Genomic DNA, 26457 nt, shown 5'->3' with positions numbered 1-26457 from the left:
GGACCTTTGTTGTCAGTGTGATGTCTCTGCTCTTCACTATTTTATCAAGATTTGTCATTGCTGTCCTCCCAAGAAGTAAACGTCTTCTGATTTCCTGGCTGCAGTCAGCGTCTGCAGTAATCTTTGCGCCTAGAAAGACAAAGTCTGTCACTGCCTCCATGTTTTCTCCCTCTGTTTACCAGTTATCACTCAAGCTGGTTGCCATAATCTTGGTTTTTTTGAGGTTTAACTGCAACCCAGCTTTTGCACTTTCTTCTTTCACCTTCGTCATGAGGTTCCTCAGCTCCTCCTCGCTTTCAGCCATCAAAGTGGTATCATCTGCATATCGGAGATTGTTAATGTTTCTTCCAGCGATTTTATCTCCAGCCTTGGCTTCATCAAGCCCAGCACGTCGTATGATGTGTTCTGCATACAGGTTGAATAGGTAGGGTGAGAGTATACAACCGTGCCATACTCCTTTCCCAATCTTAAACCAGTCCGTTGTTCTGTGGTCTGTTCTTATAGTTGCTACTTGGTCGTTATACAGATTCCTCAGGAGGCAGACAAGATGACTTGGTATCCCCATACCACCATGAACTTGCCACAATTTCTTATGATTCGCACAGTCAAAGGCTTTAGAATAGTCAATAAAACAGAAATAGATGTTTTTCTGAAAGTCCCTGGCTTTCACCATTATCCAGCGGATATTGGCAATTTGGTCTCTAGTTCCTCTGCCTTTTCGAAACCCAGCTTGTACGTCTGGCAATTCTCGTTCCATGAATTGCTGGAGTCTACCTTGCAAGATCTTGAGCATTCCCTTACTGGCATGTGAAATAAGTGCCACTGTTCGATAGTCTGAACATTCTTTGGTGCTTCCCTTTTTTGGTATGGGGATATAAGTTGATTTTTTCCAATCTGTTGGCCATTCTTGTGTTTTCCAAATTTGCTGGCATATGGCATGCATCACCTTGACAGCATCAACTTGCAAGATTTTAAACAGTTCAGCTGGGATACCGTCATCTCCTGCTGCCTTGTTATTAGCAATGCTTCTTAAGGCCCATTCAACCTCACTCTTCAGGATGTCTGGCTCTAGCTCACTGACCACACTGTCAAATCTATCCCCGATATTATTATCCTTCCTATACAGATCTTCCGTATATTCTTGCCACTTTTTCTTGATCCCTTCTGCTTCTGTTAGGTCCTTGCAAATGATAGCAACGCTTTATTTCAGGCCTTGGAACCCTTCTAAATCTGTTTAAATTCTATTTTTATGGTTTTATTTATTTATTTATTTATTTAATATGTTGTTGTTGTTGTTGTTGTTGTTCAGTCGTGTCCGACTCTTCGTGACCCCATGGACCATAGCACGCCAGGCCTTCCTGTCCTGCGCTCTCTCTCGGAGCGTGCTCAAGTCCATATTCATTGCATCGGTGATGCTATCTAGCCATCTCATCCTCTGCCGTCCCCTTCTCCTTTTGCCTTCAGTCTTTCCCAGCATCAGGGTCTTTTTCAGAGAGTTTTCTCTTCGCATTAGGTGGCCAAAATATTTGAGCTTCAGCTTCACTATCTGTCCTTCCAATGAGCACTCAGGGTTGATTTCCTTTAGGATGGACTAATTCGACCTCCTTGCAGTCCAGGGGACTCGTAAGAGTCTTCTCCAGCACCACAGTTCGAAAGCATCGATTCTTCGGCGCTCAGCCTTCCTTATAGTCCAGCTCTCACAGCCATACATTGCTACTGGGAAAACCATAGCTTTGATTATACGAACCTTTGTCGGCAAGGTGATGTCTCTGCTTCTTACTATGCTGTTTAGGTTTGCCATAGCTTTTTGCATACCACTTAATATAATAAAATCTCAAAGTGGTTGATATATAAAAATATTAAAAATAACTATTTAAAATACACTTTGAATAACTAATTACAGCTACTGAAACAAAGGTAAATGAATAAAAGAAACAATGCAAAAACAGCAATAAAATGGAGGAGTGTTGTGAATGATCAGTTATAAGCCAGAAACAAGGAAGCTTGTACAAACAAGTGCGTTTTCAGGAGGTGTTTAAAACACACCACATTTTCTTCCCCCTGAACTGCATGGAGGTGTTCCAGAGGGTGCGAGCCACTGCTGAGAAGGCTCACTTTTGAGCTGTTATGTGGTGACATTGTTTTATTTTATTTATTTATTTATTTATTTATTTATTCATTCATTCATTCATTCATTCATTTTATTATATTTCTATACTGCCCCATAGCTGAAGCTCTCTGGGTGGTTTACAAAAGTTAAAACATTAAAATACAATATACAAAGTTTAAAAACCATTTCCATAAAAACATATGGACAATTTATGCAACAACATATAACTAAAACAACTTTGAATTGAAAACTTAAAAAAAAAAAATACAAGAATAAAACACAGCTTAAACAGCACCGCTTAAAATGGTATACAAAAGTCAGCAGAATGATCAGGAGTTCTACAAAGGGAAGGCCTGCTGGAATAATAGCATCTTTAATGCCTGCTTAAAAACCTCCAAAGAGGTCAGGAGGCGCATTTCAACCGGCATGTTGTTCCACAACTGAGGGGCGGCAGAGGAAAAGGCCTTCTTGCATGTGTCTGCCAGTCTCACAGGCAGCTGCAGCAGAGAGCCCGCAGAGGACCTTGGGTGGAGGCCTGGGACCTAGGGGAGAAGGCGCTCCCTAAGGCACCTTGGACTTAGACCATGTAAGGCTTTAAAGGTAAGAACCAGAACTTTATATTTTGCTCAGAAGCAAATTGGCAGCTAGTTGTGTTGGTTGTGGGATGACCAGTAAAGCCTCCTCAGAGGACCTGAAAGGGCAGTGAATCCTGTCTGGGTTTCAGTCAGAACTCTAAAGGAACTATGCAAAGTGCTTCACACCTTGGAGAACCCCTTTAGAGTTCTGACTGGTTCTGATTGAAACCAGGAGTGGATTCACCATTCCACTGACATTGAAGCCACCAGGCTTCACTGTATATAGGGGAAGGCAATCTGCTAGGTATCCTGACCTTGAGTCATTTAGGGCATTGTATGTCAACAACAGAACCTCAGTAGCTAATTGGCAGAAAGTGAAGTTATTTTAACACAGGTGTATATGTGTATAGCTAGGTGCTCCTCCGAGCATCCTAGCTGCTGCATTCTGCACTAGCTGCAGCTTCGGAACCAGGCCCAAGGGCAGCCCCACCTACAGTGCATTTCAGTAGTCTAGTCATGGGTTTGCCAGTGCAAGAACCATGATGGCTGGGCTATCCCTATCCAGGAACGGGTGTAGTTGTCACACCTACCAAAGTTGGTAATGGGTGCTCCAAGCCATTGAGCTCATCTGGGCCTCCAGTAACCAAGATGGACCCAAGAGCACCTCCAAACTATGGATCTGCTCCTTCAGAGACAGTGCAGTCCCATCTAGAAGAGGTAAACAATCCAATTCCCAAACCTGGTGGGAACCACCCATACATAGTGTCTCTTTCTTGTCAGCATTCTGTTTATTAGCCCTCATCTAGCCCATGTCTGCATCCAGGAACCAGTTCAGAAGGTGTTCAGCCTCTCCTGATGTCACAGAGAATGTTACAGAGAAAGAGAGCTGGGTGTCATCAGCATACAGATGATACTGTCCCCCACATCTCCTAATGACTACTCCCAATAACTTCATATAGATGTTAAACAACACTGGGAACAAAATATTGCCTCGTGGCATCCCACAGATCAACTGCCAAGGGGCTGAGTCACTGTCAGCCAATGTTATTCTTTGGAACTGATCTTGTAAGTAAGAGCCAAACAACCATAAAACAGTGCCCCTGACTCCCAAAGCACAAAGATGGTCCAGGAGGTTACCATGGCCAATGGTATCAAAATCTGCTGAGCGATCCAGAAGTAACAGGGTCACATTCCACCTGTCCCTCTCCTAAGAAGGTCATCCATCAAGGTGACCAAGGCCAATTCTGTCCCAAACCCAGACCTGAACTGAATCTGGAATGGATGAAACATTACTGTTCAAATGTCTGTGCATATTGTTACATACTCCAGTACTTTCTGGAGAGAAAAAAAGCACTAGAAATACAATAAGTAATCACTGTATTAGTCAGGAGGTGACCCCCTGTGGCCCCAGGATCCACCAGCTGAGGGCTCTTCTGACGGGCTTCCCACAGATGTAAGGTTTCAAGGCTGTCAAGCACACTTCTCCTACTGACAATACTGGCCCTGGCGTGCCCAGAGAAACAGGAAGCAACCACAGCTGAACAGGAACTAACTGTTCTTAGCCTGGTTCCATGTGTGAGCAGTTCCCACCAAATGAGAGCTTTGCCTGTTGAGAATGTTAAGGTTCTCCCACCAAATCGGCAAGGCAAGGTGGAGGGGAGCGGCTGGGTGGGGAGGTATAACGCCCCCCCATCTCACACTAGGCATTTAATGTAGTATCTAGTTTAGCCCTAAGATGAGAGATAAGGGGAGATAAAGTACTGAAAGAGGCCAGCCAGCCTCACCTCCTTCTCTCTCTCTCTCTCTCTCTCTCTCTCTGGGTGTGTGTGTGTGTATGTGTTTGCTTGTGTGAATGAGTGATTTCTATCCCCTCCAGCTTTCTCTGCCTGTTGGTGACAGGGTCTTCAGTAATAAGCAGAGCTTTCAAGAGTGGGTTTGTATTTATTTGCTCTTAGGTGGTCAGTGTAGCAAGTAGTCAGGCAGTAGTCAGGCAATGCTGGTGAAGTTGTCACCTTCCATGCCTTAGCCTTCACATAAGGGTGGGCATCATGTGACTCTGCAGAAGCTGTGAGTCTGAGCAGGCCTTTCTCTCTCTCCCACTCCCCAAACACACCACAGTGTATTTGCACCACAAACTCGCCACAACATCCATAGATCTCATCACCTCTGCTGAGAGACCAGCTGCCTTTGGCCCTCCCTCAGTTGTCATGTACTGACAGCCAGTCCATCAGGCTGCCTGAACTGCTTCCACCCCAGACAGTCAACAGTAGCTTTAAGAAGTGGTCCCTGAGACTGCTTTTTTCCTCCTCCCTCCCCTTCCCCTTTATCTTGTGTGTGTGTGTGTCATGTCTTTTAGATTGTAAGCCTGAGGGCAGAGACCGTGTTGCTACTGAGGAGAGCCACTCTGGGAGCTTTCTCAGCAAAAGAGCAGGGGTAAAAATGCTTTAAATCAAGCAATCAAATAAATGTAAGTGGGGAGGGGTAAGCTATCTGGTGACCACAATTCAGATAGAAATGTACCAACATAAGAAATAAGAAGAGCCCTGCTGGATCAGACCAAGGGCCCATCTAGTCCAGCATGCTGTTCACACAGTGGCCAACCCAACCAGCTGTCGACCGGGAACCCACAAGCAGGGTATGAGCACAACAGCACCCTCCCGCCCATGTTCCCCAGCACCTGGTGTACATGGGCTCACTGCCTCTGGTAGCGGAGGTAGCATAGAGCCATCAGAAAAAGTAGCCATTGATGGCCTTCTTCTCCAGGAATTTATCTAATCCCAAATTAGTGGCCATCACTACATCTTCTGATAGCGAATTCCATAGTTTAACTATTTATTATTTATGTTTATTTTTTTACATTTATATCCTGCCTTTTTTTCTTCCATAAGGAACTCAAGGTGGCTCACATAATCCTCTCCTCCCTTTTTTCCTCACAACAACCACCCTGTGAGGTACTTTGGGCTGAGAGTCTGTGACTAGCTCAAAGTCACCCAGGGATCTTCCATGGCCGAGTGGGGAATAGAACCCGGATCTTCCGAATCCCAGTCCAACACTCTCACCACCACACCACACTGGCTCTTCACACTATGCACTGTGTGAAGAAGTCCTTCCTTTTCTCTGTCCTCAATCTCCCACCATTCAGCTCATAGTATGACTCTGCTGTGTTCTAGTATTCTGAGGGAGGGAGAAGAATGTCTCCCTACCCACTTCCTCCACACCAGGCATAATTTTGTACACCTCTATCATGTCCCGCCTTACTTGCCTGGTTTTCTAAGCTGAACAGTCCCAGCTGCTGTAACCTTTCCTCATAGGGGAAAGCTGCTCCAGCCCCTTGATTGTTTTAGTTGCCCTTTTCTGCACTCCCCCCCCCCCAATGCTACAATATCCTTTTGGGGGTTTTAGTTTTGGTAAAGCTCCAGCAACAAGCAAGGACTGAAGTTTCAGCCTACTGGGAACTCCCACCATCACACTCAACAGACCAGAAATAAAATTGAACAAAACAATACAAAGCAAATTATATCACCCATCACCTCAGATATACATGAATAGAAAACAGGAAACGATCTGGGGTAATCCCCCCGGCCCTGCAACATCCTTCTAGATGTTTTCCTGTTGCACGTAGAATTAAAGCTGGTGGGTCTCCACAGCAGGCAGTGAGCATTCTGCTTAGGGGAGCCCATTCCTGTTTCTTTCAAACCTCAAACAATTCTTTTCTGGCCAGTAAACAGGTTCTGCACTGTGAATTACTATAGCTTTAAACTAGGGCTGTTGAACCTCAGGCTAGCAGGCCAAATCTGGCTGAATTGGGATCCCAATCCGGCCCTCTGGGGTTCAGCAGATGGCCCCCCATTGTCCAGATGCCCCGCCCCTTTATCCAGATGCCCTGCCCTTGTTCTCCAGATGGCCACGCCCCCTTTCTCCCAACCACTGATCATTTGCTGCTTTCACATGTTTTTTCCACCATTCTGAAAGATTGAAATGCCTCTCCTAAGGCTTAAATGCTGGCAGTAAGAGCGTAAAACTAAATTGTGCTGGTATTTTTGGTATCTTGGCCCTTCCCCTTTAATTTGGCCCCCACCCCATTTATTTATTTATTTATTTATTTATTACATTTCTATACCACCCCATAACTGAAGCTCCCTGGGCAGATTGCAAAACTTAAAACATTAAAATACAACAGGAAAAGGTTAAAAGCCATTTGCATAAAAGCATATGGACAATATATCCAAACAACATATAACTAACAACAACTCTGAAACAAAAGCAATTTAACAAAAATAAAAAATAAAAATACATCAATAAAGCAACACAGTTTAATACAACACTGCTTAAAACAGTATACAAAAGTAAGCAGAAGGAACAGGAGTTCTAAAAAGGGAAGGCCTGATGGAAGAACAGCGTCTTTAATGCCTGCTTAAAAACCTTCAAGGAGGCCAGCAGGCGCATTTCTACTGGCAGGTCGTTCCACAACTGAGGGGCGACAAAGGAGAAGGCCCTCTTGAGTGTGGCTGCCAGTCTCACATGAGGCAGCTGCAGCAGAGAGCCCTCAGAGGACCTTAGGGGATGTAGGGGAGACGGTGCTCCCTAAGGTATCTTCAGCTCCACCCACCACTGAATGCAGCCCCTGAGCACTCCTCTGAAACTGAATTCGGCCTTGTGTAGGCAATTTTCAGGCAATGGTCTTTTCAGGCATCTCAAAGAGGCTGTCTGCACCAAAGTTTGCTTTTGAGCTGTTACTGGCAGGAAGCTTGACCTGGGGAAAAGAGAATATTACAAGAAACATTCTTGCTCAATAAGGTTCATGTCCCAGACAGGTCAGAACCACAGAAAACGAGTTGGGAAATTTCTGTAGAACTGTACAAGTAAAAACAAAACGTTATCCAATATGAATAAATATGAAAAGGCAGGATTAAGAGAGTATACTAGTCAATCACATCACATACCATGTTCAAGTGTAAAACTATAAAAGTAAAGGGAAGATACTGGGTGAGGTTGCTCCCAGCAGGGAGTAATCTGTGCAGGCAGAAATCTCCATTAGTAAAGTAAGCACTGGGCTTTGTCTTGTTTCCTTTTCCTGTTGCAGCCTTTGTCAACAAATACCACGGTATCAATTTCTTTCTATGGTTGTCTTCAATATGCTGGCTTGTTGTTAATAAATGTTTAAAATATAGTCTATGAGCATCTATTTATAAAGTAACTATGTTGAGTGTAAAATGACTGAGTCCGTCTCAGCATCAGAAAAACCACATCTCTGTGGGCCCCAAAATAGACAGGACACAGAAGCCTGTCAAGATAACAAGGGGTCTGCTTAACCAGATTTATTATCCATACATAATTTATCCTCTACTTGGGCTGAAAGAGGTTCAGCACCCCTGCTTTAAACAAATGGATGCACCTATCTATGCATGGCAAAGACACAGACTTCTTTTATGGACCTATTGCATTTGTCTGATTTGACAATACTAAGAATGTAAGATGATCCCTGCTGGGTCAGACCAAGGATCCATGTAGTCCAGCATTCTGCTTCCCACTGTGGTCAACTGGTCACCTCCAGTAAGCTCATGACCAGCAGGGAATGAAAGCAATAGCTCCCTTCTGTTCTTTGCCCCCAAACAACTGGTACGGAGGTCCCATATAGCCATATGAATCTGCAGGTCCCATATAGCCATCATGGCTAGGGATGGTGGAGAATTCCGCCACGGACTCCAGTGAGGCCGAATTCCAGTGAATTTGGACCCCCAGAATCTGTGGCGGAATAGAGCAATCCACCCCACCACCCCGCGAAGTCTTGGCGGACCGGCTCCTACCTGCCTCCGGCTGGTCCAGATCCGGCCGCTGCTGTCTGCCATCCGGTCTGTGGCCGCGAATGGCGTCCTGTGTAGCAGACGCCATTTGCGTCCCCGCTTTAGCCGTGATAGGCTACGTAAATATTTACGTAGCCTATCACGGCAAAGAGCAGGGATGCAAATGGCGTCCGCTACGCCATTTGCATCGCTACTCTTTTCGTAACAGGCTACGTAAGTATTTACGTAGCCTATCACGGCTAAAGCGGGGACACAAATGGCGTCCGCTACGCCATTTGCGTCCCTGCTCTTTGCTGTGATAGACTATGTAAATGTTTTATGCAGGATGCCATTTGCGACCGCAGCCTGGCAGCAGACGGAAGTCCGGCTGCCAGCGGCCCTGGCCGGCGGCTCTGTGGACTCACTGCGGAGCAGAGCAGGCCGGGGAGGATTCTGGGGGGGGGAGGAACGGATTGCCTCCCCTCCCGGCGGACCCCCATGGACACAGGTAAGTGGAGTTTTGTACACCCCTAATCATGGCTAGTAGCCAATGACAGATCTCTTATCCCCCATGAATTGACCAAATCCCCTTTTAAAGCAAATGGCAGGGTCAGCACATTTAAAGGAAATGGCACAGTCAGCACATTTTGTGGCCGCAAATTCCATAACTCAACCTTTCCCAAGTCGATGCCTTTCAGGTGTGCTGGACTATAACTCCCAGCATCCCCAGCCTGGCAGGCTGTAGATGATGGTAGCTGTAGTCCAGCACATCCGGAGGACAATGGCTTTGGGAAGGTTGCTGTAAATTAGTTTTGTGTTGTGTGGCAGAGGGCCGTCTTTTGTCTGTCCTGAATCTCCTGGCAACCAGCTCCTAACCTTGGTTAGCTCCGTTAGAGTTCTGACTGGTTCTGACTGAAACCCAGAGCGGATTCACTGCCCCTGTGACATCGGAGCCTCCAACCTCCCCTGGGCTGACCTAATATTGTGAGAGAGGGAGAAAAACATCTTTCTCCTCTTCACACCGCACCTCATTTTATAAAGCTCTATCATGTCTCCCCCAAATTGGGTCACCTTTCTTCTGAAGGTAAATAATAAAAAGCTGCACTTGAGGCTTTCCTCATAGCAGAATATAGTTATTATGAATGTGACACTTCTTGCATTAGGAAGTGTGAAAAGTAACCGTAATAAATGACCTTTTAAAAAACCCTGCATGACTTCTTTCACAGCTTAAACTTGCCTTTGTCCAAGAGCCTTTGAGGAACCTTGCTGTGAATCTTGCCACGGCTCCTTCTGGAACAGCAGCCCTGAACACTCATGAGTCCTGTGGCACTGAGATCCCTCACACTGCAGTGCATTCTGTTGTGAGGCGGCTAATCTTCCATCAGCCACCAGAACAGCTACAAATGCAGCCTTGGCTTTGGGGAAGGTGAAACCAGCAAACTGTGGACTTTCCTGCCACAGATAGTGCTTGGTTGGCCTCATTTCTAGCAATTGGTCTCTGCTGCCTTCATCCAGCAGGAATGGTTGCATTTGTGCCTTTCTTCTGTTGTTATATTTTAGCATCCAGGAGAAGATGCCTCTAGAAGGAGGCCCGCAATTGGGGCCCCTTCTGGACCATCACCACAGGACACATTTAGAGTTAAATCAGTGGCCGTTTGCAGCAGAGATCACACTTTTTTCTCCCAGTTCAGGGCTGCATCTCCTGGTGGTTGGCTCTCAGTGAGTTTATACTTAGCCTCTGTCCTCTTTTTAACAGGTAGGAGCCACTCCGTTCATCTTGAGGGACTTTTGCTGAGCTGGGAGCTGGTGCTGAGGAGGAGAAGGATGCTCAGTTCCCAGACACTTCCAGACTTTTGCACATGGGTTTGGAGGCCCAGAGAATGGACTTGGAGGGGCACGATGCCATTAATCCATTGTGGCAGATGTGGCCCAGGCCAGTTCCTTGATGGGAGATTGCTTCTGGGTACCCCCATGCATGTTGTTCTCAGCTGTTTGTGGGAAAATCACACAGACACAAAACACTTCTGCTTATGGTGGCAGCAGCAATGGGGCTGACTTTGGCAGCCTCTTCTATTAACCTCCATGTTATTTTCCTGGAATGACCCCAAACGGGGCAACATCTAGGGCATTCTGGGAAAATAAGATGGTGGCTGCTAGGAACAGCCGCTAAAACCAGTTCTGCTGCCACAGGAGAAAATGAGCCCTTCCACCCCACCCCTCAAATGGGTATGAACATATGAAAAAATGAACCCATCTTGTCTCGGAAAGGATTAAAATTGAACCCAACAGGGCCCCCCATTAGGTTTAGTCTTTTATTCATGCCAAAATGAATGCATGCCACCCCTAGCTGTTACCTGCATGTCTCTTTGTGGCCTCAGGGCATATTTCCCTTTGCCTACATGGCTTGCTCATCTACAGATGCGTAGAAAGGCTTTAGGGGGATACTCCGGGACCCTCTCCTCCTTTTCCGTCCTTGACTTTGGAAGCTGCTTTTGACTCCCTTCTGCTTTTCCAGGCTCCCGGGTCCAGCCCCCCTGCCGACAGATGGAGGAGTGAGGACATCACTGAGCCTGTGCTTAGCAGCTGCTTCAGTCCCACCCTTTGGCTCCACGATTAAGGAAGGTGGGTGCAGAGGTGAGGACTGAACCTCCTTTTCTCACTCCATGTTGTCAGTCTCCATACTTTCTGCCAGTGGAGGGAGGCTGGTAACTCCAATGTCAGTGGGGCAGAGAATCTGCTCCAGGAATCAGAACTCTAAAGGAGCTCTCCAAGGTGCTTTGCATGATCACCACAGCCTGCTGTGGCTTATTTAAGCCATTCTGGGCTGCGGTCCATGCCAGCCGCCCTTTGGAATATTCAAGCTGCAGCTAGTGGTCGCCGTGGCTTATTGTATCATGCGAAACCTGCGAGGGTGGCTGATGCAAGGGTCGGACAACCCTCACATGGCCCTAAAACAGCCCATGGGTTGTTTGACCCTTTCATCAGCCACCCTCATCAGGTTCACATGACACGGTAAGCCACAGCGACTGCCCGCCATGGCCTGAATATTCAAAATGGCCATCAGCAAGTACTGCAGCACATGCCACAACCCACTATGGCTTGCATAGGGGGAGAGGTTCTCCCCAATTGGACCTGGAAAACAAGGTGGTTTTCTTGCTTTCTTTGCATCTGCATTCAGTTTGTCTTTTTGTGGAATCTTGTTAAAATGCCAAATGACACTAAATCAAAATGCCCGTGCCTAATTTGCATTAAGATGATCAAGAAAGGGAGTTAGATGATGGTTTGAGCTTCTTCAGGGCTTCTAGTGTAAGGAAATGGAGAAATGTGCTTCTCAGAGGAAAGAAGAAAATAAAGAAAGAGGCATCTAATTTAAGGACTCTCTGTATCTCCCTCTCTCTCCCTCTCTCTCTCTGTCTCTGAACAACCCTTCACCCATTAGAGTGTCTGTATTTGACAAGCAAAAGCATTGCTATTGTACTTCAGATCAGCATTACTGGCAATTTGTCTGTGCTTTGTTCCACATTCATGCAGCTTTTAAATTGCCTTTGAATCCAAGGCCCAATCAGCATGTTAAATTGGGCATTGACATGCTGAAGTGGTCATCTGATTTGTACTTATTTATTTAGGTTAATTGCCTATGCCATCCTGAAGGCTTGAGAATGGGTAAGGAGCAAAAAACCCACCCCCTTCCTTCCAGCAGAACAGAATAAAATCTTATCCAATTCATTTTCTCACCCTTCCCTGGTGTAACCCTTTGGTGGAACTCAGAAATGGTAATGGGGAACATGGGAGGTCTCTAACCCATTTAGGGCCTCACAGATTATAATCTAAGGCTGCACCGAATGTTTGCAGGTGTATGTTGATGTTGCTTTAAATCTGACTTCTCCCTGGGAATAGTGATGTCATCACATAGCCAATCAGATTTGGTTATTTGATGACATCACTGAAGGCAATCAAAGACTATTCAGAGCAAGGGCCATGCTGTCTGGATCTTATTGCCTTCACTCTGAGTGGGAGCTCCATACCATCCTGCTTATGCACATGGGTAGATGCAGAGGTTTAAATCCACTGGCACATTGATTCAATGGAGCACAATAGGTTTAGAATTAGGGAGTTGGCTCACTTAGCATTGGAAACATAGAAGGAAACAAATATTTTTTTAAAAAGCTCTCTACCCTGGGTGGGAGGATATATGTTTGTCTAAATTCCAGAATTCTGGGGCTTAGAGTCCAAAAGCCATATCAGGCAAAGAGAAAATATGCACAATATTTCCTGCAAAGGCATAGTCTGGGGAAAAGATATGAGAGGGACAAGTATGCAAAGGTAACTAAATCCTCACACTTTCTAGTTAGGCCTGGCTAGTTTGCAAGCTTTTCCCACTCCCCCAAATCCCGGTCTCTCTCTCCCCAACCCCCACTCTCAACATGATAAGTTGCTCAGTGTAAGCTGAGTTCATCACACTTTGACTTTGAAAGCTTGGGCTGGTTTTGGAAACAAAAGACACCTCTTTGGTCCATAGAGAAGGGGACTCCACCACACACATAAAATGTACTTAGTTCACTATAGTGACTGGTGATGTGAGTACGGTGATCACAGCAATACATGACCATACATCTGTTACAAATATATTGTAGATCGATGTAGATTAGCATCAACTGCCATCTTGGGTTGGGCTTACTGTATTTTGACAACCCTGCTTTTCATGGAAAACTGTAATTTTTTACATACACCCCACCCCAAACTAAATATTGGAAAAGAAAAGCAGGGGGCTTCATTTGCAGCATTGCAGAATGTAATTCAAAATTGCATTGAACTGGCATAGTACTACCAAACTGCAGACAAACCTGTCAAATTCTATATGGGATTTCACTTAATCTGCTACAGGAAGTCTTCCAGTTTTGTTTGTTTTACAGTGCTTAGAAACAGATATTCCGTGTTCTTGTGGTATCTGTTTACTCCTGATATTTTAACCCTTTCATGCCAAACAACCTCTTGACATTTCATCAAACACCTGTGATAACCCTTCTGCCAAGAGAAGACCTGTTAAAAATGGTAAAAGTTTATTCTACAGTTCACTTGTTTCATATTTAATCCATGATGCAGTGCAACAGCGAGTGAAACAAACATGCATGGGAATGGCTGTTTCTGAAACCTTAAGACTACAAAACCCCTGATTCAGTATTCCTGACTGCTGCAGCAAGCATGCACAGCAGCATTCAGGGCCCCAGTCTCCAGCCCTCCCCACTTTCATCTCTAGTAAGTGGCAGAAAGTAAGTTGTATGAGGTGGTGGTAGTGGCAGTGAAAGGGAGGACTCCAGAAAATACCTTGGCAGTGAATGAGGTTATTGTGGATGGATCCATTTTGGACTGGGCTGAACTAAACCCCAAAGAATAAGTGGTCTGATCCAGGGGCACAGATGCCAAAAATCCATTGTTCGACACACACACACACACCACCCCTCTCTACTTTGAAGTTTGCTGCAACCCTACACAGTTGCTCTCTTGGATACTTGTTACAACTTGCTTGATCTTCCTTGCTATCTTAACCATCAGGTCCAACTGCACCCTTCAACAGAATCTGCCACTCCTTGGTCCACAACAGACCCGCCTGCATGATCCGGGCTGCTGTGTGCAATAAGCGAGGATGAGGAGGAGCAAATAAGGCACATTGCTACAGAACAGAGCTCCAGATGACGCCCCACTCTGCCCCCAAGCATATGAACCAGGCCATGTACTACAACGGATGGCAGTCCCATGGCATTCCTCTGCATTCCTACTTCCTTTCCTTCTATGGAGGTCCCCCAGCCGCATCCTTTTCTTGATCTTTTTCACCTTGGTCCTTCCCACATAGGAGTATCCAAACTAGATTGGTTGATGCCAGTTAAAAATAATGCATGTGTGTGCAAATATCTGCCAATTGGCACCATCCGTTCAGAATCTGAGATTTGTATTGGTGGAAGGCCTAGCTTGTATGTAACCCTGAGCTTGAGACAAAAGCAGGCTTATTAAAATAAAGTTTATTCAGAACACTTCACTGTACATTGTCAAGTTTGCTGGTTGCTTTAATCAATTGGCAACTGAGAGAAAACAACATCTGTACATGACTAAAACCAATCCATTCACATCTGGACCAGGAGATCCGACCTGCTGGACACCAAGTGAGAGAAGCAGGGACGTGTTTGGAACTCTAAACACAGACATACGCTCACACATGCATTTTGCTATGGCAAACACTCTTGTGATCCCAAACCTGCAGAAGATATACAAGGCTTTTGTATAGCAGCACTCCAGAACAACAAGCACAGAAGCTGTACATTTTTGGCAGTGTTCAGTCATGCGGGTGGCGGGCTTGATAATGGACAGCGGATGGACCTCTGCTTGTAATTTTCAGTATGTGGTGCAAACCATATTGGTTAACCTCAGGCCAATCACCATCTCTTGGCCTAACCTACCTCACAGAGTTGTTGTGAGGATAAAGCTTGGGGGAAACCATGCATTCCATCTAAAGCTCCCTGAAGAAAGGGCAAGGATAAAACCTTGTAATAATGACATGACGCAGAACAATCCTGTTTTCAGGCAGTCAGCTTTTATATCATCCCCCAGCTCTTGGGCTTTTAACACAGCTGGGGACCAGGTTGCCTTCTCCAGTATGACCTTGTCCATGTATTAAGGCAGGGATGGGGAACCTCTGGCCTATGGACTGGATATGGCCCACAAGAGGCCCCCATTCAGCCCATCAGCTTCCCTGCAGTCTTATCTCTCTGATCACCCTGTCCCACCAGTATGTGAGATGTGTTGCAGGAGATGGCTTTCTCAGGGGCTGCACCCAAGCTCTGGAATACTGTCTCCATAAGGAGCCCTAGACAGTTGGCACACTTACCCTGTGCTGTACAGATAATTGCACCGTGGACGGTAAGACAACAGCTGTTGTCCTTGTTTCCCAGTGGGTTGGCCTGGGTAAGATGATGTCCAGGAAGCCTGTGGACTTGCGTGGATCAGAGGGACAAGCACATCTGGGTGCTCATCCAGAAAGAACTGTGCAGCCCTAGGAATGGGCTGCCAGAGATCTCTTCTGGAGTTCCAGAAGAACGTTTCCACCAATGTTGATCACTGAGCTCTGAGATGACAACCATAGCTGCACTCTGTGTTCCCACCAACCCCTTGTTACCCTGCCTGGTCCACTCCCCTCCCGCTGCTATGTCAGCCATGAGGTCAAATTTTGATTTTAAGCTCCTGGGGGCGGGGCCCGTTGCCCTCCGTGTCTTGCTTACAGCCCTCAGTGAAAGAGCTTCGCACATTGATGTATAAAATATTATGATTGCATGAATTAAAAACATGGCAGCAGTGGTGGTGAAACACATCCTCTTTCATGGCTGGGCAGGGGCACCCCAAATATATTCTCTTCTGGAGGAGTCATTCAAAAACAAACCATTCTCTGGAGAAAATCCTGACATCAGATCCAATATGATGAAAGATCATGTAGCTCAGCCTTCCCTGCCTGGTGCCCTCCATATGGGTTGGACTGCAACTCCCAGCATGCCCCAGCCAGCGTGGCTGGCTGGGGCGTGCTGGGAGTTGCAGTCCAACCCATCTGGAGGGCACCAGATTGGGGAAGGCATAGCTGCCCACCAACTGCACTTTTACAAGAATCAATGTTAAACTTTACAATTAGAAAATGGCTCCTTCCCTTGCCCCCAGATCCTTCCCCACTCATTTGCCAATATTATGCAGCAGTATTTTGTTACTACGAGCTTTCTGGGCCAGTCTCTCCTCTCGGGACATCTCCAGGAACTCTCGGAGAAGGTGAAAAGTCAAGTCCAGGGAATTTGGGCGGCCATCGCGTCTTTTGCTGGAGGAAGCCGATCGCTCGTCTCTCTGCTGCTGGGGGATCCATTTGGCCCCTGGTGGCTTGCAGGACCTGGAGGATCGTGGGTCTTGGAAGAAGCCCTCTCCAGAGTGAACTGGAGGAACGAAAGGCTCGTTCTGCCACTCCGAGTGGCTAAGCTGCCGCTCCCAACTCAGGCCGCTTATGGGGAGGAGACGGACTACTGCTGGCCTTGGCCACTCCACAGGAAGGCAGGATTTTAGTGGGAGAAGCAGAAAGATGAGGAACGAGGCAGCGGAAACCATCCCAGCCATCACCTGCTCTTCAGTGTCTAGGACAGAATCCAGCATCAGAGTTACTTTGAGTTCGGAGAGAATGGATTTATTTCAAAATCCTTCTGGTGGACTGGCTGGAGTGTTGGATTGGGACTCGGGAGATCCGGGTTCTAGTCCCCACTCGGCCATGAAATTCACTGGGTGACTTGGGGCCAGTCCCTGACTCTCAGCCTAAACTACCTCACAGTGTTGTGAGGATAAAATGGAGAGGAAGAGGATCCTGGAAGCCACCTTGGGTTCCTTGCAGGAGGAAAAACATCAGGAGGGAATATAAATGAACTAATAAATAAAAAAAGGTGGCTAACAATATACATGGCACCCAAACAATTAAAACATCATCAACCACCTGTGCAATCGATAGCAGCCTCCACACACTTCTTGAAATGCAGCTTTAATCAACTCATGAGTACATTGAAAGACTGCTGGACTAGATGAGGTTTCCTTGCCTGCTGGGGGGCGATCAGGGATGGGATGAAGCAGACCTCTCTTGGTAGCCAGGCCCACCACTTGGGGCTGGGCGGGTGCCAGAGTCTGTTGGCAACAGAGTGCCCTTTTATGCATGGGGTCCCATCCTTAATCCCCGGGGTCTCCAGTCCAGTGGGGGCCAAAAGATACAGTAATGCCTCTCCCTCCAGCCTCCATTTTTACTCTACAGGAGGTGAAGTGGTCCAATTCAGATTGCGACCCTAGAGTAAGGTGTAGGGGAGGGGGGCTTTGAAGATCTGAATTGGGGCCTCTGTGCCTACTGTAGCATAAAAATGAGAAAAAGATGTAGCTGCTCAACACAGATTTAAACAGTGGAGGCTGGTGGTGCCGATGTCAGTGGGGCAGTGAATTCACTCTGGGTTTCGGTCAGAACTCCAAAGAACTCTAAATGCTTTCAGCACCTTGGAGTGCTCCTTTAGAGTTCTGACTGAAACCCAAAGCAGACTCCGTGCCCCACTGACATAGGAGCCAGGCTCCACTGGATTTAAAGTAATGTCTGTTTTAGCCCTTAGAAGGTCTTGAGTCACAGGGCTGGGAAGGAGCTCCCCTGAGATGTGGGGAGCTTCTGCCAGCCGCAGGAGACAATATAGATGCTTTGACTCTGTATAAGGCAGCTTCATATCTACACTTCCTCTAGGAGCTCATTCAGTTGGTGAGGGGCAGCGGGATTGTAGCCCAAACAGGATGACTGACAATCAAGAAGGAGGTCGCGCAGTGCAATGTTTCATAGCACATCCCAACCTGTTTCCCTAATAGCAAAATCACGTGGTGAGCCAGGGAATGGAGCCGAAATTTAGAAACAAGCAGTAGTCACATTAATCTGTTGCAGCAGAAACAATGTAGTATTTTGGCACCTTATAGATTAACAAATGTATTATGACATAAACTTTTGTGGAGTAGGGCCCACGTCATCAAATATATGGTGTGTTATCCTCAGTTGGCAGGGGTTATATGTTCCCCATTAAAGGGAGGGAAAATGTAATATATTAATGGGGGGAGGGGAGGCAATAAAAGGCAAAAAGTACAGTTTGTGACAATTCAGCAGTACTTGGTGATAATATAATCATCCCAGCATTGCTAAGTTAATTAACACCTGTAGTGAGCGAGAAAGCCATTATCCTTCTTCATGCCCAACTGGATAGAATTATGTTTCTCAGTAAGTTCTAATTCAGTGGTTTCATCCTGTAGTCTTCCTTTGAAATTCCTCTAGGAAATTTGCCATTCCCTCCCACCTCTACACCCATGTGCATGTGGATAATAAATTCTTGCCAACTGTGAATAACACTCCATGCATCTAATGAAGTAGAATCGAGTACAAGGAAGTTTATGCTTAAATCTGTTAGTCTTTAAGACTCTTGGTTGATTAACTGGTGTGATTATGATCCAAATGAAATGTGATAACAGGAAATCAGTGACTACAACTTCCACACTTTTTGAAAAAGTGGAAAAGCAGTCATGGGAAAGGGCAATCCAACTGGGACCATTGTGCTCAAGGAAAGGGGATACATTTCCCATGGAGGACAACTTACAGATACCATCCTAAACCATTCAGTTAGACCATCAAATAATTAAGCTTTGGGAGACTACCCTGACTGAAGCAACAACTACAACAATTATTTCATGGATTTTCTTTTCTTTGCTTGTTTTGGTCTATGGAGTAAGAAAGTTGAATTATCCATTGGAAAACTGCAGGGATCTGCCTGTCTGGGTCCTTAAGAAGGTGCTGGAAGGATGTAGAAGAATACTAATCCAAATTCTCTTAAGGCTGTGCTTCAGATAACATTCAGTTTCATTTGTAAATAATTTTATGAACTGTTTTAAAATGCACCTCGATGTGAAACTGATTTACAAGCATTACATTGAGGTTTATATAATTGTACTGTGTGCCTGAGCCCAGAAAGCCACACCAGAAAAAATATTCAAAGGAGAAGAACATTAACGGCAACTGCATAGTGGAACATTATTAGACCCAGCCAAGGAGCAATCCCCACGCTGCAGGTGCCCACATACAAGGAAGAGTTGACAGACACATTCTGGCTAGCTTAAGAAGTGAATCAAGTCACACACTCCATGGAGAGGCACAGAACCCACAGGACTTAGTAGCCAATGTGACTTGGAAGAGTACCCTTTTCCTAATGCTCCCATGCCAGCAAACCCGACACTCTGCAGATGTGTTGGACTGCAATTCCCATCACTGATAGGAGTTCCAGTCCAACACATCTGGAATGATGGGTGTTGCAGTCTAACACATACAATAATACCATGATTTAGACCAGCGATAGTTAACCTGTGACCCTCCAGATGATGTTGGACTCCTGTCCCCTCAGTTTCCCTCCCGCAACATCATCTGGGGGGGGGGGCAGGTTCCTCAGTCCTGGCTAGCCCCTGATCAGGAAGCACATCCTGTTTGCCCAACATCTCAGGACCAAGTACATTTGATTCCCCTAGAAAATAGCCACCACACTCAGCATCCCATCTCTTATTCTGTCAGCAGCCTCTGGTCCTAAGAAGAGCCTTGCTGGATGACATTCAGGGTCGCTCTGGTCCAGCACATTTATTTCTAACTGGCTAGCCCAATATCTCATGGAAGTCCACAACCAGGGCATGAGGTCAACAGCCCATTTCTGTAGTTTGCACCAGGCATGACTGGTACTGAGCGGATTACTGCATTTGAACATGGAGGCTCCGTATAGTCCCCAAGACTAACAGCTGTGGATAGATCTCTGCTCCACCATGAATGGGTTTAATCCCCTTTTAAAGCCATAGAGACATAGGGAGCTGCCTTATAATGAGACAGGCCACTGATCCACCTGGCCCAGTATTATCAACATCGACGGGCAGAGGCTCCCCAGGGTTTCAGGCAGGATTCTTCCCCAGCCTTACCTGGAAGTCTGGGGATGGAGGCTGGGGCCTTCTGCGTGCAAAGCAGGGGCTCTCTACCACTGAGCTACAGCTCCTCCTGAGGTCATCTAGGTCTTGCTGCGAATGAGAAGAAGGGTTGTGTCAGGAGCTGGGACAAGTGTGGGTCAGCGAGAGGGAGAGAGAGGGAGAGAGAAGAACACGATCCAACTTTGTTTAGAATCCTCTTCGCTCCTGCCCCTGTTCTACGGGTGTAGGAAGCCCCCACCTCAACACCCATTTCCGACCTTCCACCTCAGCTTCCCTTTCTTTAGGAGCTCCTCTCCTGGGCATGGTGTGCGTGTGTGGGAGGGTGGGGGGAGAGTTATGCCTCTCCATTCCTGTCCCACCTGTAGCTATCCAGTTCCTTGGCTTCTGTTCTAAATAGCCTTCTGTCCCTCCGGCTTTCAGAGGAAATCTTGCAAAGACAAGAACATCTCACCCGTCTTTGCTCCCTCTTGACATGAAGTGCCCCCTTGGCACGAGATTATCGAGGCCGCCCCAGATGTGGCTTTTCCGGGGGATTGGAAAGGGTCTGCCGGGAAGGATGTATGGCAACGCAGCCACTCACCGTGCGCAGCCTTCGGGAGGTTTCCGCCTTTTGCTCCTGCAACTCTTGCCTGGCGCCTGAGACCCCCTGTCTGCATCCGACTCTCAGTTGCAAGGAGCCAGCGGAGCTATTTATCCTGGGGAGACTTCGAGCCTCCCTCCACCATCGCCCTCCCCCAGCAGGAGCGGGTGAGAAAATGGGGTGGGGACTCCCCGGCACCGGGAACCATGACGTAGGTCTTTTCCAGTCCCAGGAGGGAAGAGAGACGAGAGTGCGGAGTCCTTCTGTAGGGACTGCTGTTTAAAAAAAAAACTCAAAAGTGTGTGTGTGTGTGTGTGTGTGTGTGTGTGTAGAAATAAAATCAAAATAATCAGTCGTCGATTTAGGATAAATACGACATGGGATACCCGGGCGCTGTCTGAGGTGCTGAAATCTCTGGTGCTGGCTGGATTGTAGCCCCTTAGATGCCTCATACTGGGCTTGCTTTGCACTACAGTATAGAAACAAACTGTATAGTGCTTTGCCCACTCTACATTATATGTTGTGTAAAATGTATAATAAATATGTAGTGCTTTGCCCACTATATTATATGGACTCATGTGTAGTACTTTGCATGCGCACACACACACACACACACACACGAGCAAAGAAAGGGAGATACAGAACGAAAAACTACCTACAAGCTTGGGGAGGGGGGAGTACACTATAACGCCTAATGGAAAAGAAAAGAGTAGATAGATAGATAAGATCTGAAATGGGAAGGGAAGGAATACAGGAACTGTGAAGGCAGAGACAAAGAAAAAGGCAAGGAAAGTACTTTTTTGGGTTTTGGGTTTTTAAATAAAGGATCTAGAAAGGCTGGATTGTAGTGGGCAGAATGAGGCCAATGTTAGGTCCTAGTCTCAGTTTCTCAATTAGTATAGAGTTGAATGGATGGAATGGGAAGTAACCCAGTTGGTCTTCCAGCTACTGGGGCAGCAACAGCATCCACCACATCTCCAGACGGGGAGTGAAATTCACCCCTCTTTCCCAGACTGCTTGTTGCCTCTCCTAAAGAGTCCAAAAATTTTGGTACAAAGTCCCATTCACAGGGGAAAATTTTTTGGTGGGAGAAGCCTGCGGACTTTATATAGCATCATGCATTCATAGCTCAGCTTCTTCCGCATCTGGGAGCCATATGTAACAACATTTCTTCATCTCATTTGCCCACACAACATCCTGGGAAGACACAATGCAGCATCAGCACACCCATTTTACAGGTGAAGAACTGAGGCTGAATTGGAAGCTGAGACTCAATCCAGACAGGATGGGGGTGTTGTTGGTGGGTGGTTCATCTGCCCATCTGGGTGGCATTCAACCTGTTCTGGCAGGGGTTGCCTTCCACCAAAAGGACACATTCCCAGTTTGATCCAGCATTGTCACTGAAGGCATAAGTGGCTTCCACAAGTAAGAAAATATTTATCAGTTTAGGCCAATATACAAAGTATGGCCCTATCTTGACTGAGCTAGACTTGCTACAGTTATTCATGTGACCTGCTGGTTGGATGACTGCAGTGTGTTGCACATGGGACTCCTTTGTAAATGGTTCAGAAACTTCAGCTGGTCCAAAATAGGGCAGCAAAACTGTTCAGTGGGACTGGACAATATGACAAGAGGTCCTGCTTGTGGACTTCTCATAAACAACTAGTTGTCTATTGTGTGTGAACAGAATGCTGGACTAGGTAGGCCCTTGGCCTGATTCAGCATAGCTTTTCTATGGTTCTTATTTTCTTATTCAAGGTAGACCCACTGAAATAAGTGGGACTTAAGTGAGTCACAGTTAAGGAAAATCCCATTGAATTCAATGGGTTTGCTCTAAGCATGACTAAGTCTGGTTCCAACCCATTATGCATGACCCAGCCAAGTTCAGCAGTTAACTGCTATGACTGGATTGGTCCTCGTATTATCAGGTCTGTACTTAGGTTCAAGAAGTACCAAAGATGATTCTGTGCAGTAAGCTGAGTCTACATAACGGAAGAGAACTTTGCACAAATGTGTGCATCTATTTAGAAAACGTAACGATGTGTAAAATAATAATAATAAAGGGTTATGAGGCTGTTGAGTGCAGCATGTACCTAAACAGAGAGGGAGTGAAGCCTAATGGCTAAGAACCTGAGCTATGAATTGGGAAGTTGCTTCCTTGAATGTTTCTTTGCCATAAATTCAATAGATGCCCTTAGACAAGCGCCTCCCCTCTCTCCATTAGCTCTACATCTGTAATATGGCAATAATAATATTGACCTACCTTAAAGGGTTGTTGTAAGGATTATAACAGCATGAAAATGGGAAATTCCTGAAACACACTAAAATAAAAAGAATGTATTATTAACTAACCATAACATTAAACAAATATATAAAACTGCATGCAACTGTGGACCTTATTCCATTCTCATGACCCACCTTGAAAGAGAAGAAATAAAACCAGAAACTTGGAGGTGCTTGCCCATTTTATTGTTTTTATTATTTTTAAAAGAAGCAAAAAATATTTGTGGAGAGGGCTATAAAGGAACCTCTTTGCAGCAGTGGAGGCTGGTGGCTCCGAAGTCAGTGGGGTGGTGAATCCACTCCACGTTTCAGTCAGAACATGTCAGAACTCTGGAGGAGCTCTCCAAGGTGCTTTGCAGTCAGAACTCTTTGTGGTCAGAACCAGTCAGAATTCTAAGGGAGCTCTCCAAGGTGCAGAGCACCAGCATGTTTTGTGAAGCACCTTGGATAACTCCATTAGGGAGCAATCCTATCTAGATAGGGGGCAACCTCTGAACTCAGAGGCAAGCAACTGCCTATCCAAAGCAAGGCAGGAGAAGCATGGGGGTGGTGGTGGGATCATTCCCTCCGTGCCTCTCCTGCCCTGCTTTTTCTGCTAGACAGCCGTTTTCGGCTGTCTAGCCGTGTGTGTGTGTGTGGGGGGGGGCGAGTGGGAGAGGAGGCTGCTGTATGACACATAGGATGTGTCGTACATGCAGTTCCGCTCTCCCCGCCCTGGAACGCCCCCAGCCCTGCCCCTTTTCAGCCGCTCCACGCTCCTCTTCTGAGTGTTGAGGATGGGGCTTCTCCACGCTGCCTCGGAGGCAGCACAGACATAGGGGGAGGCCAGTTTTCCGGGAACCAACCTTGGAGCACAGGCTCTGAGGTCGGTTCCCAGAAAACAGCACATCCTATGGCCATCTAGCCACTGTCTAGTGGCCATAGGATTGCTCCCTTAGAGTTCTGACTCGTTCTGACCGAAACCCAGAGTGGATTCACTGCCCCACTGACATCGGAGCCACCTGTCTCTACTGCTTAGCAGCAAAGTAATTCTTTGTGAGAGATAGAGAAAGATACTAGCTGCTTACAATATTTGGATTGTATTCCCACATCGTGCTTGAGTAGGATACAATGGGCAATTGGTTAGCAAGCATGGGAGAGACATATACTTAATGGGAAGCTTCTGCTTACTTACTTAGTTACTTACTTGGGACCCAGTCCTATTCATGTTTAGACAGAAAAAAGTCCCACAACTCCAAGCATTCCCCACCCAGCCATGCTGCTGGGTAATGCTGGCTAGGAACTGTAGGACTTTTTTTCTGTCTAAACAGCATAGGATTGTGCATTTAATGGCATATCTTACCATCCAATAGCTGAAGCTCTCTGGGTGGTTTGCAAAATAAAGATTAAAACCAAAACACACACACATAGGAATGATCAAATATAATGTAAAATCTAAAACAAATTAAAGCAACCACATAATAAAGCCAAAGCAAAACCAGCAGCAGTGCAAGGATCTAAAAACCACTAACACATTTTAAAAACTGAAATACCGGAAAGCCTTGGAGAATAGAAAGGTAGGCAGCAGGTAAACCTTTTTGGGGAGGGCATCCCATAACCAGGGTGCCACCACTGAAAAGGCCTTCTCTCTAGCAGCCACCCACCTCACCTCATTCAGCAGGGGCAACCCAGGGTCACCTCGCCTCTGGTCGGTTCCATGACCAGCTGTTCTAGAGCACCATCATTTAGGGCATCAAGAAATTTAACCTCTTTGTCTTGACTGGAACATGCATTGATCCAGTCCATGTGGGAGTAATTGAAGTCACCCATTATTATAACATTTTCTCTTTTGGAGGCTTCCCAGATTTCATTCTCCAATCAAGATCACTCTGAGAATTCTGGTCTGGGGATGGTGGCATGTTCCCACTACTAAATTACTTTTTGAGCCTGGTATTGTCACCTACAGCAAATCTGTGGAGGAGTCTGCCCCCTTTAAGGTTTCTAGCTTGTTTGACATTGTGTCCTCTTTGATGTACAGAGCGACACTATCTCCAGCACACCCTTCTCTGTCCTTCCTATAGAGTTTGTATCCAGAGATGACCGTATCCCACAGGTTCTCTCCATTTGAGTATGGCTAAGATTAAGAAGAGGTGGAAAGAATACACAGAAGAACTATACAGGAAAGATCTGAATGTCCCTGAGAGCCATGATACTGCGGTCACTGAACTTGAGCCAGACATCCTCGAGAGTGAAGTCAAGTGGGCCTTAGGAAGCATTAGTAACAACAAAGCTAGCGGAGATGACAGTATTCCAGCCGAGCTATTTAAAATCCTAAAAGATGATGCTGTTAAAGTGCTGCATTCAATATGCCAACAAATCTGGAACACTCAACAGTGGCCACAAGACTGGAAAAGGTCAGTTTACATTCCAATTCCAAAGAAGGGCAACGCCAAAGAGTGTTCAAACTACCGCACAATTGTGCTCATTTCACATGCCAGCAAGGTGATGCTCAAAATCCTACAAGCTAGGCTTCAGCAGTATGCGAACCGAGAACTACTGGAAGTACAAGCTGGGTTTCAAAGAGGCAGAGGAACTAGAGATCAAATCGCCAACATTCGCTGGATCATGGAGAAAGCAAGAGAATTCCAGAAAAACGTCTATTTCTGCTTCATTGACAACGCTAAAGCCTTTGATTGTGTGGATCACAACCAACTGTGGCAAATTCTTAAAGTGATGGGAGTACCAGACCACCTTACCTGTCTCCTGAGAAACCTGTACGAGGGTCAAGAAGCAACAGTAAGAACCAGAGATGGAACAACCGATTGGTTCAAAATTGGGAAAGGAGTACGACAAGGCTGCATATTGTCACCCTGCTTATTTAACTTATATGCAGAGTACATCATGAGAAATGCCGGGTTGGATGAATCAGAGGTCGGAATTAAGATTGCTGGGAGAATTATCAACAGCCTCCGATATGCAGACGATACCACCCTAATGGCAGAAAGCGAAGAGGATCTAAAGAGCCTCTTGTTGAGGGTGAAAGAGGAGAGTGCAAAAGCTGGTTTGAAACTCAACATTAAGAAAACTAAGATCATGGCATTTGGCCCTATCACTTCCTGGCATATAGAAGGGGAAGAAATGGAAGCAGTGACAGATTTTACTTTCTTGGGCTCCAAGATCACCGCAGACGGTGACTGTAGCCATGAAATTAAAAGACGCTTGCTCCTTGGGAGGAAAGCTATAGCAAACCTAGACAGCATAGTAAGAAGCAGAGACATCACCTTGCTGACAAAGGTTCGTATAATCAAAGCTATGGTTTTCCCAGTAGTAATGTATAGCTGTGAGAGCTGGACTATAAGGAAGGCTGAGCGCCGAAGAATTGATGCTTTCGAACTGTGGTGCTGGAGAAGACTCTTACGAGTCCCCTGGACTGCAAGGAGGTCAAATCAGTCAATCTTAAAGGAAATCAACCCTGACTGCTCATTGGAAGGACAGATACTGAAGCTGAAGCTCCAACATTTTGGCCACCTAATGCGAAGAGAAAACTCCCTGGAAAAGACCCTGATGCTGGGAAAGACTGAAGGCAAAAGGAGAAGGGGACGGCAGAGGATG

The 26457-nt window shown here is 46.2% G+C and overlaps 1 protein-coding gene across 1 annotated transcript in view; it reads left to right on the top strand.

Moving 5' to 3' along the window:
• The window catches only part of LOC146348989 (tripartite motif-containing protein 54-like), a 55674-nt gene extending 41181 nt beyond the window's left edge, over positions 1 to 14493 (top strand). The window contains exons 10-11 of the mRNA XM_084854467.1: positions 10984 to 11102; positions 14022 to 14493. Of these exons, the coding sequence (XP_084710593.1) occupies positions 10984 to 11085 (102 nt within the window). The 3' untranslated portion in view covers positions 11086 to 11102; positions 14022 to 14493. The remainder of the gene's footprint in view (positions 1 to 10983; positions 11103 to 14021) is intronic.
• The last annotated feature ends 11964 nt before the right edge of the window (positions 14494 to 26457 follow it).

This window comes from Heloderma suspectum, chromosome 4 (genome assembly GCF_057233095.1).
Source record: "Heloderma suspectum isolate Gila_16-S chromosome 4, 16-S_ref, whole genome shotgun sequence".
Classification (NCBI taxonomy): domain Eukaryota; kingdom Metazoa; phylum Chordata; class Lepidosauria; order Squamata; family Helodermatidae; genus Heloderma; species Heloderma suspectum.
The sequence above is the reverse complement of the archived record's forward strand: the minus strand, read 5'-3'. Positions and strand labels throughout refer to the sequence as shown.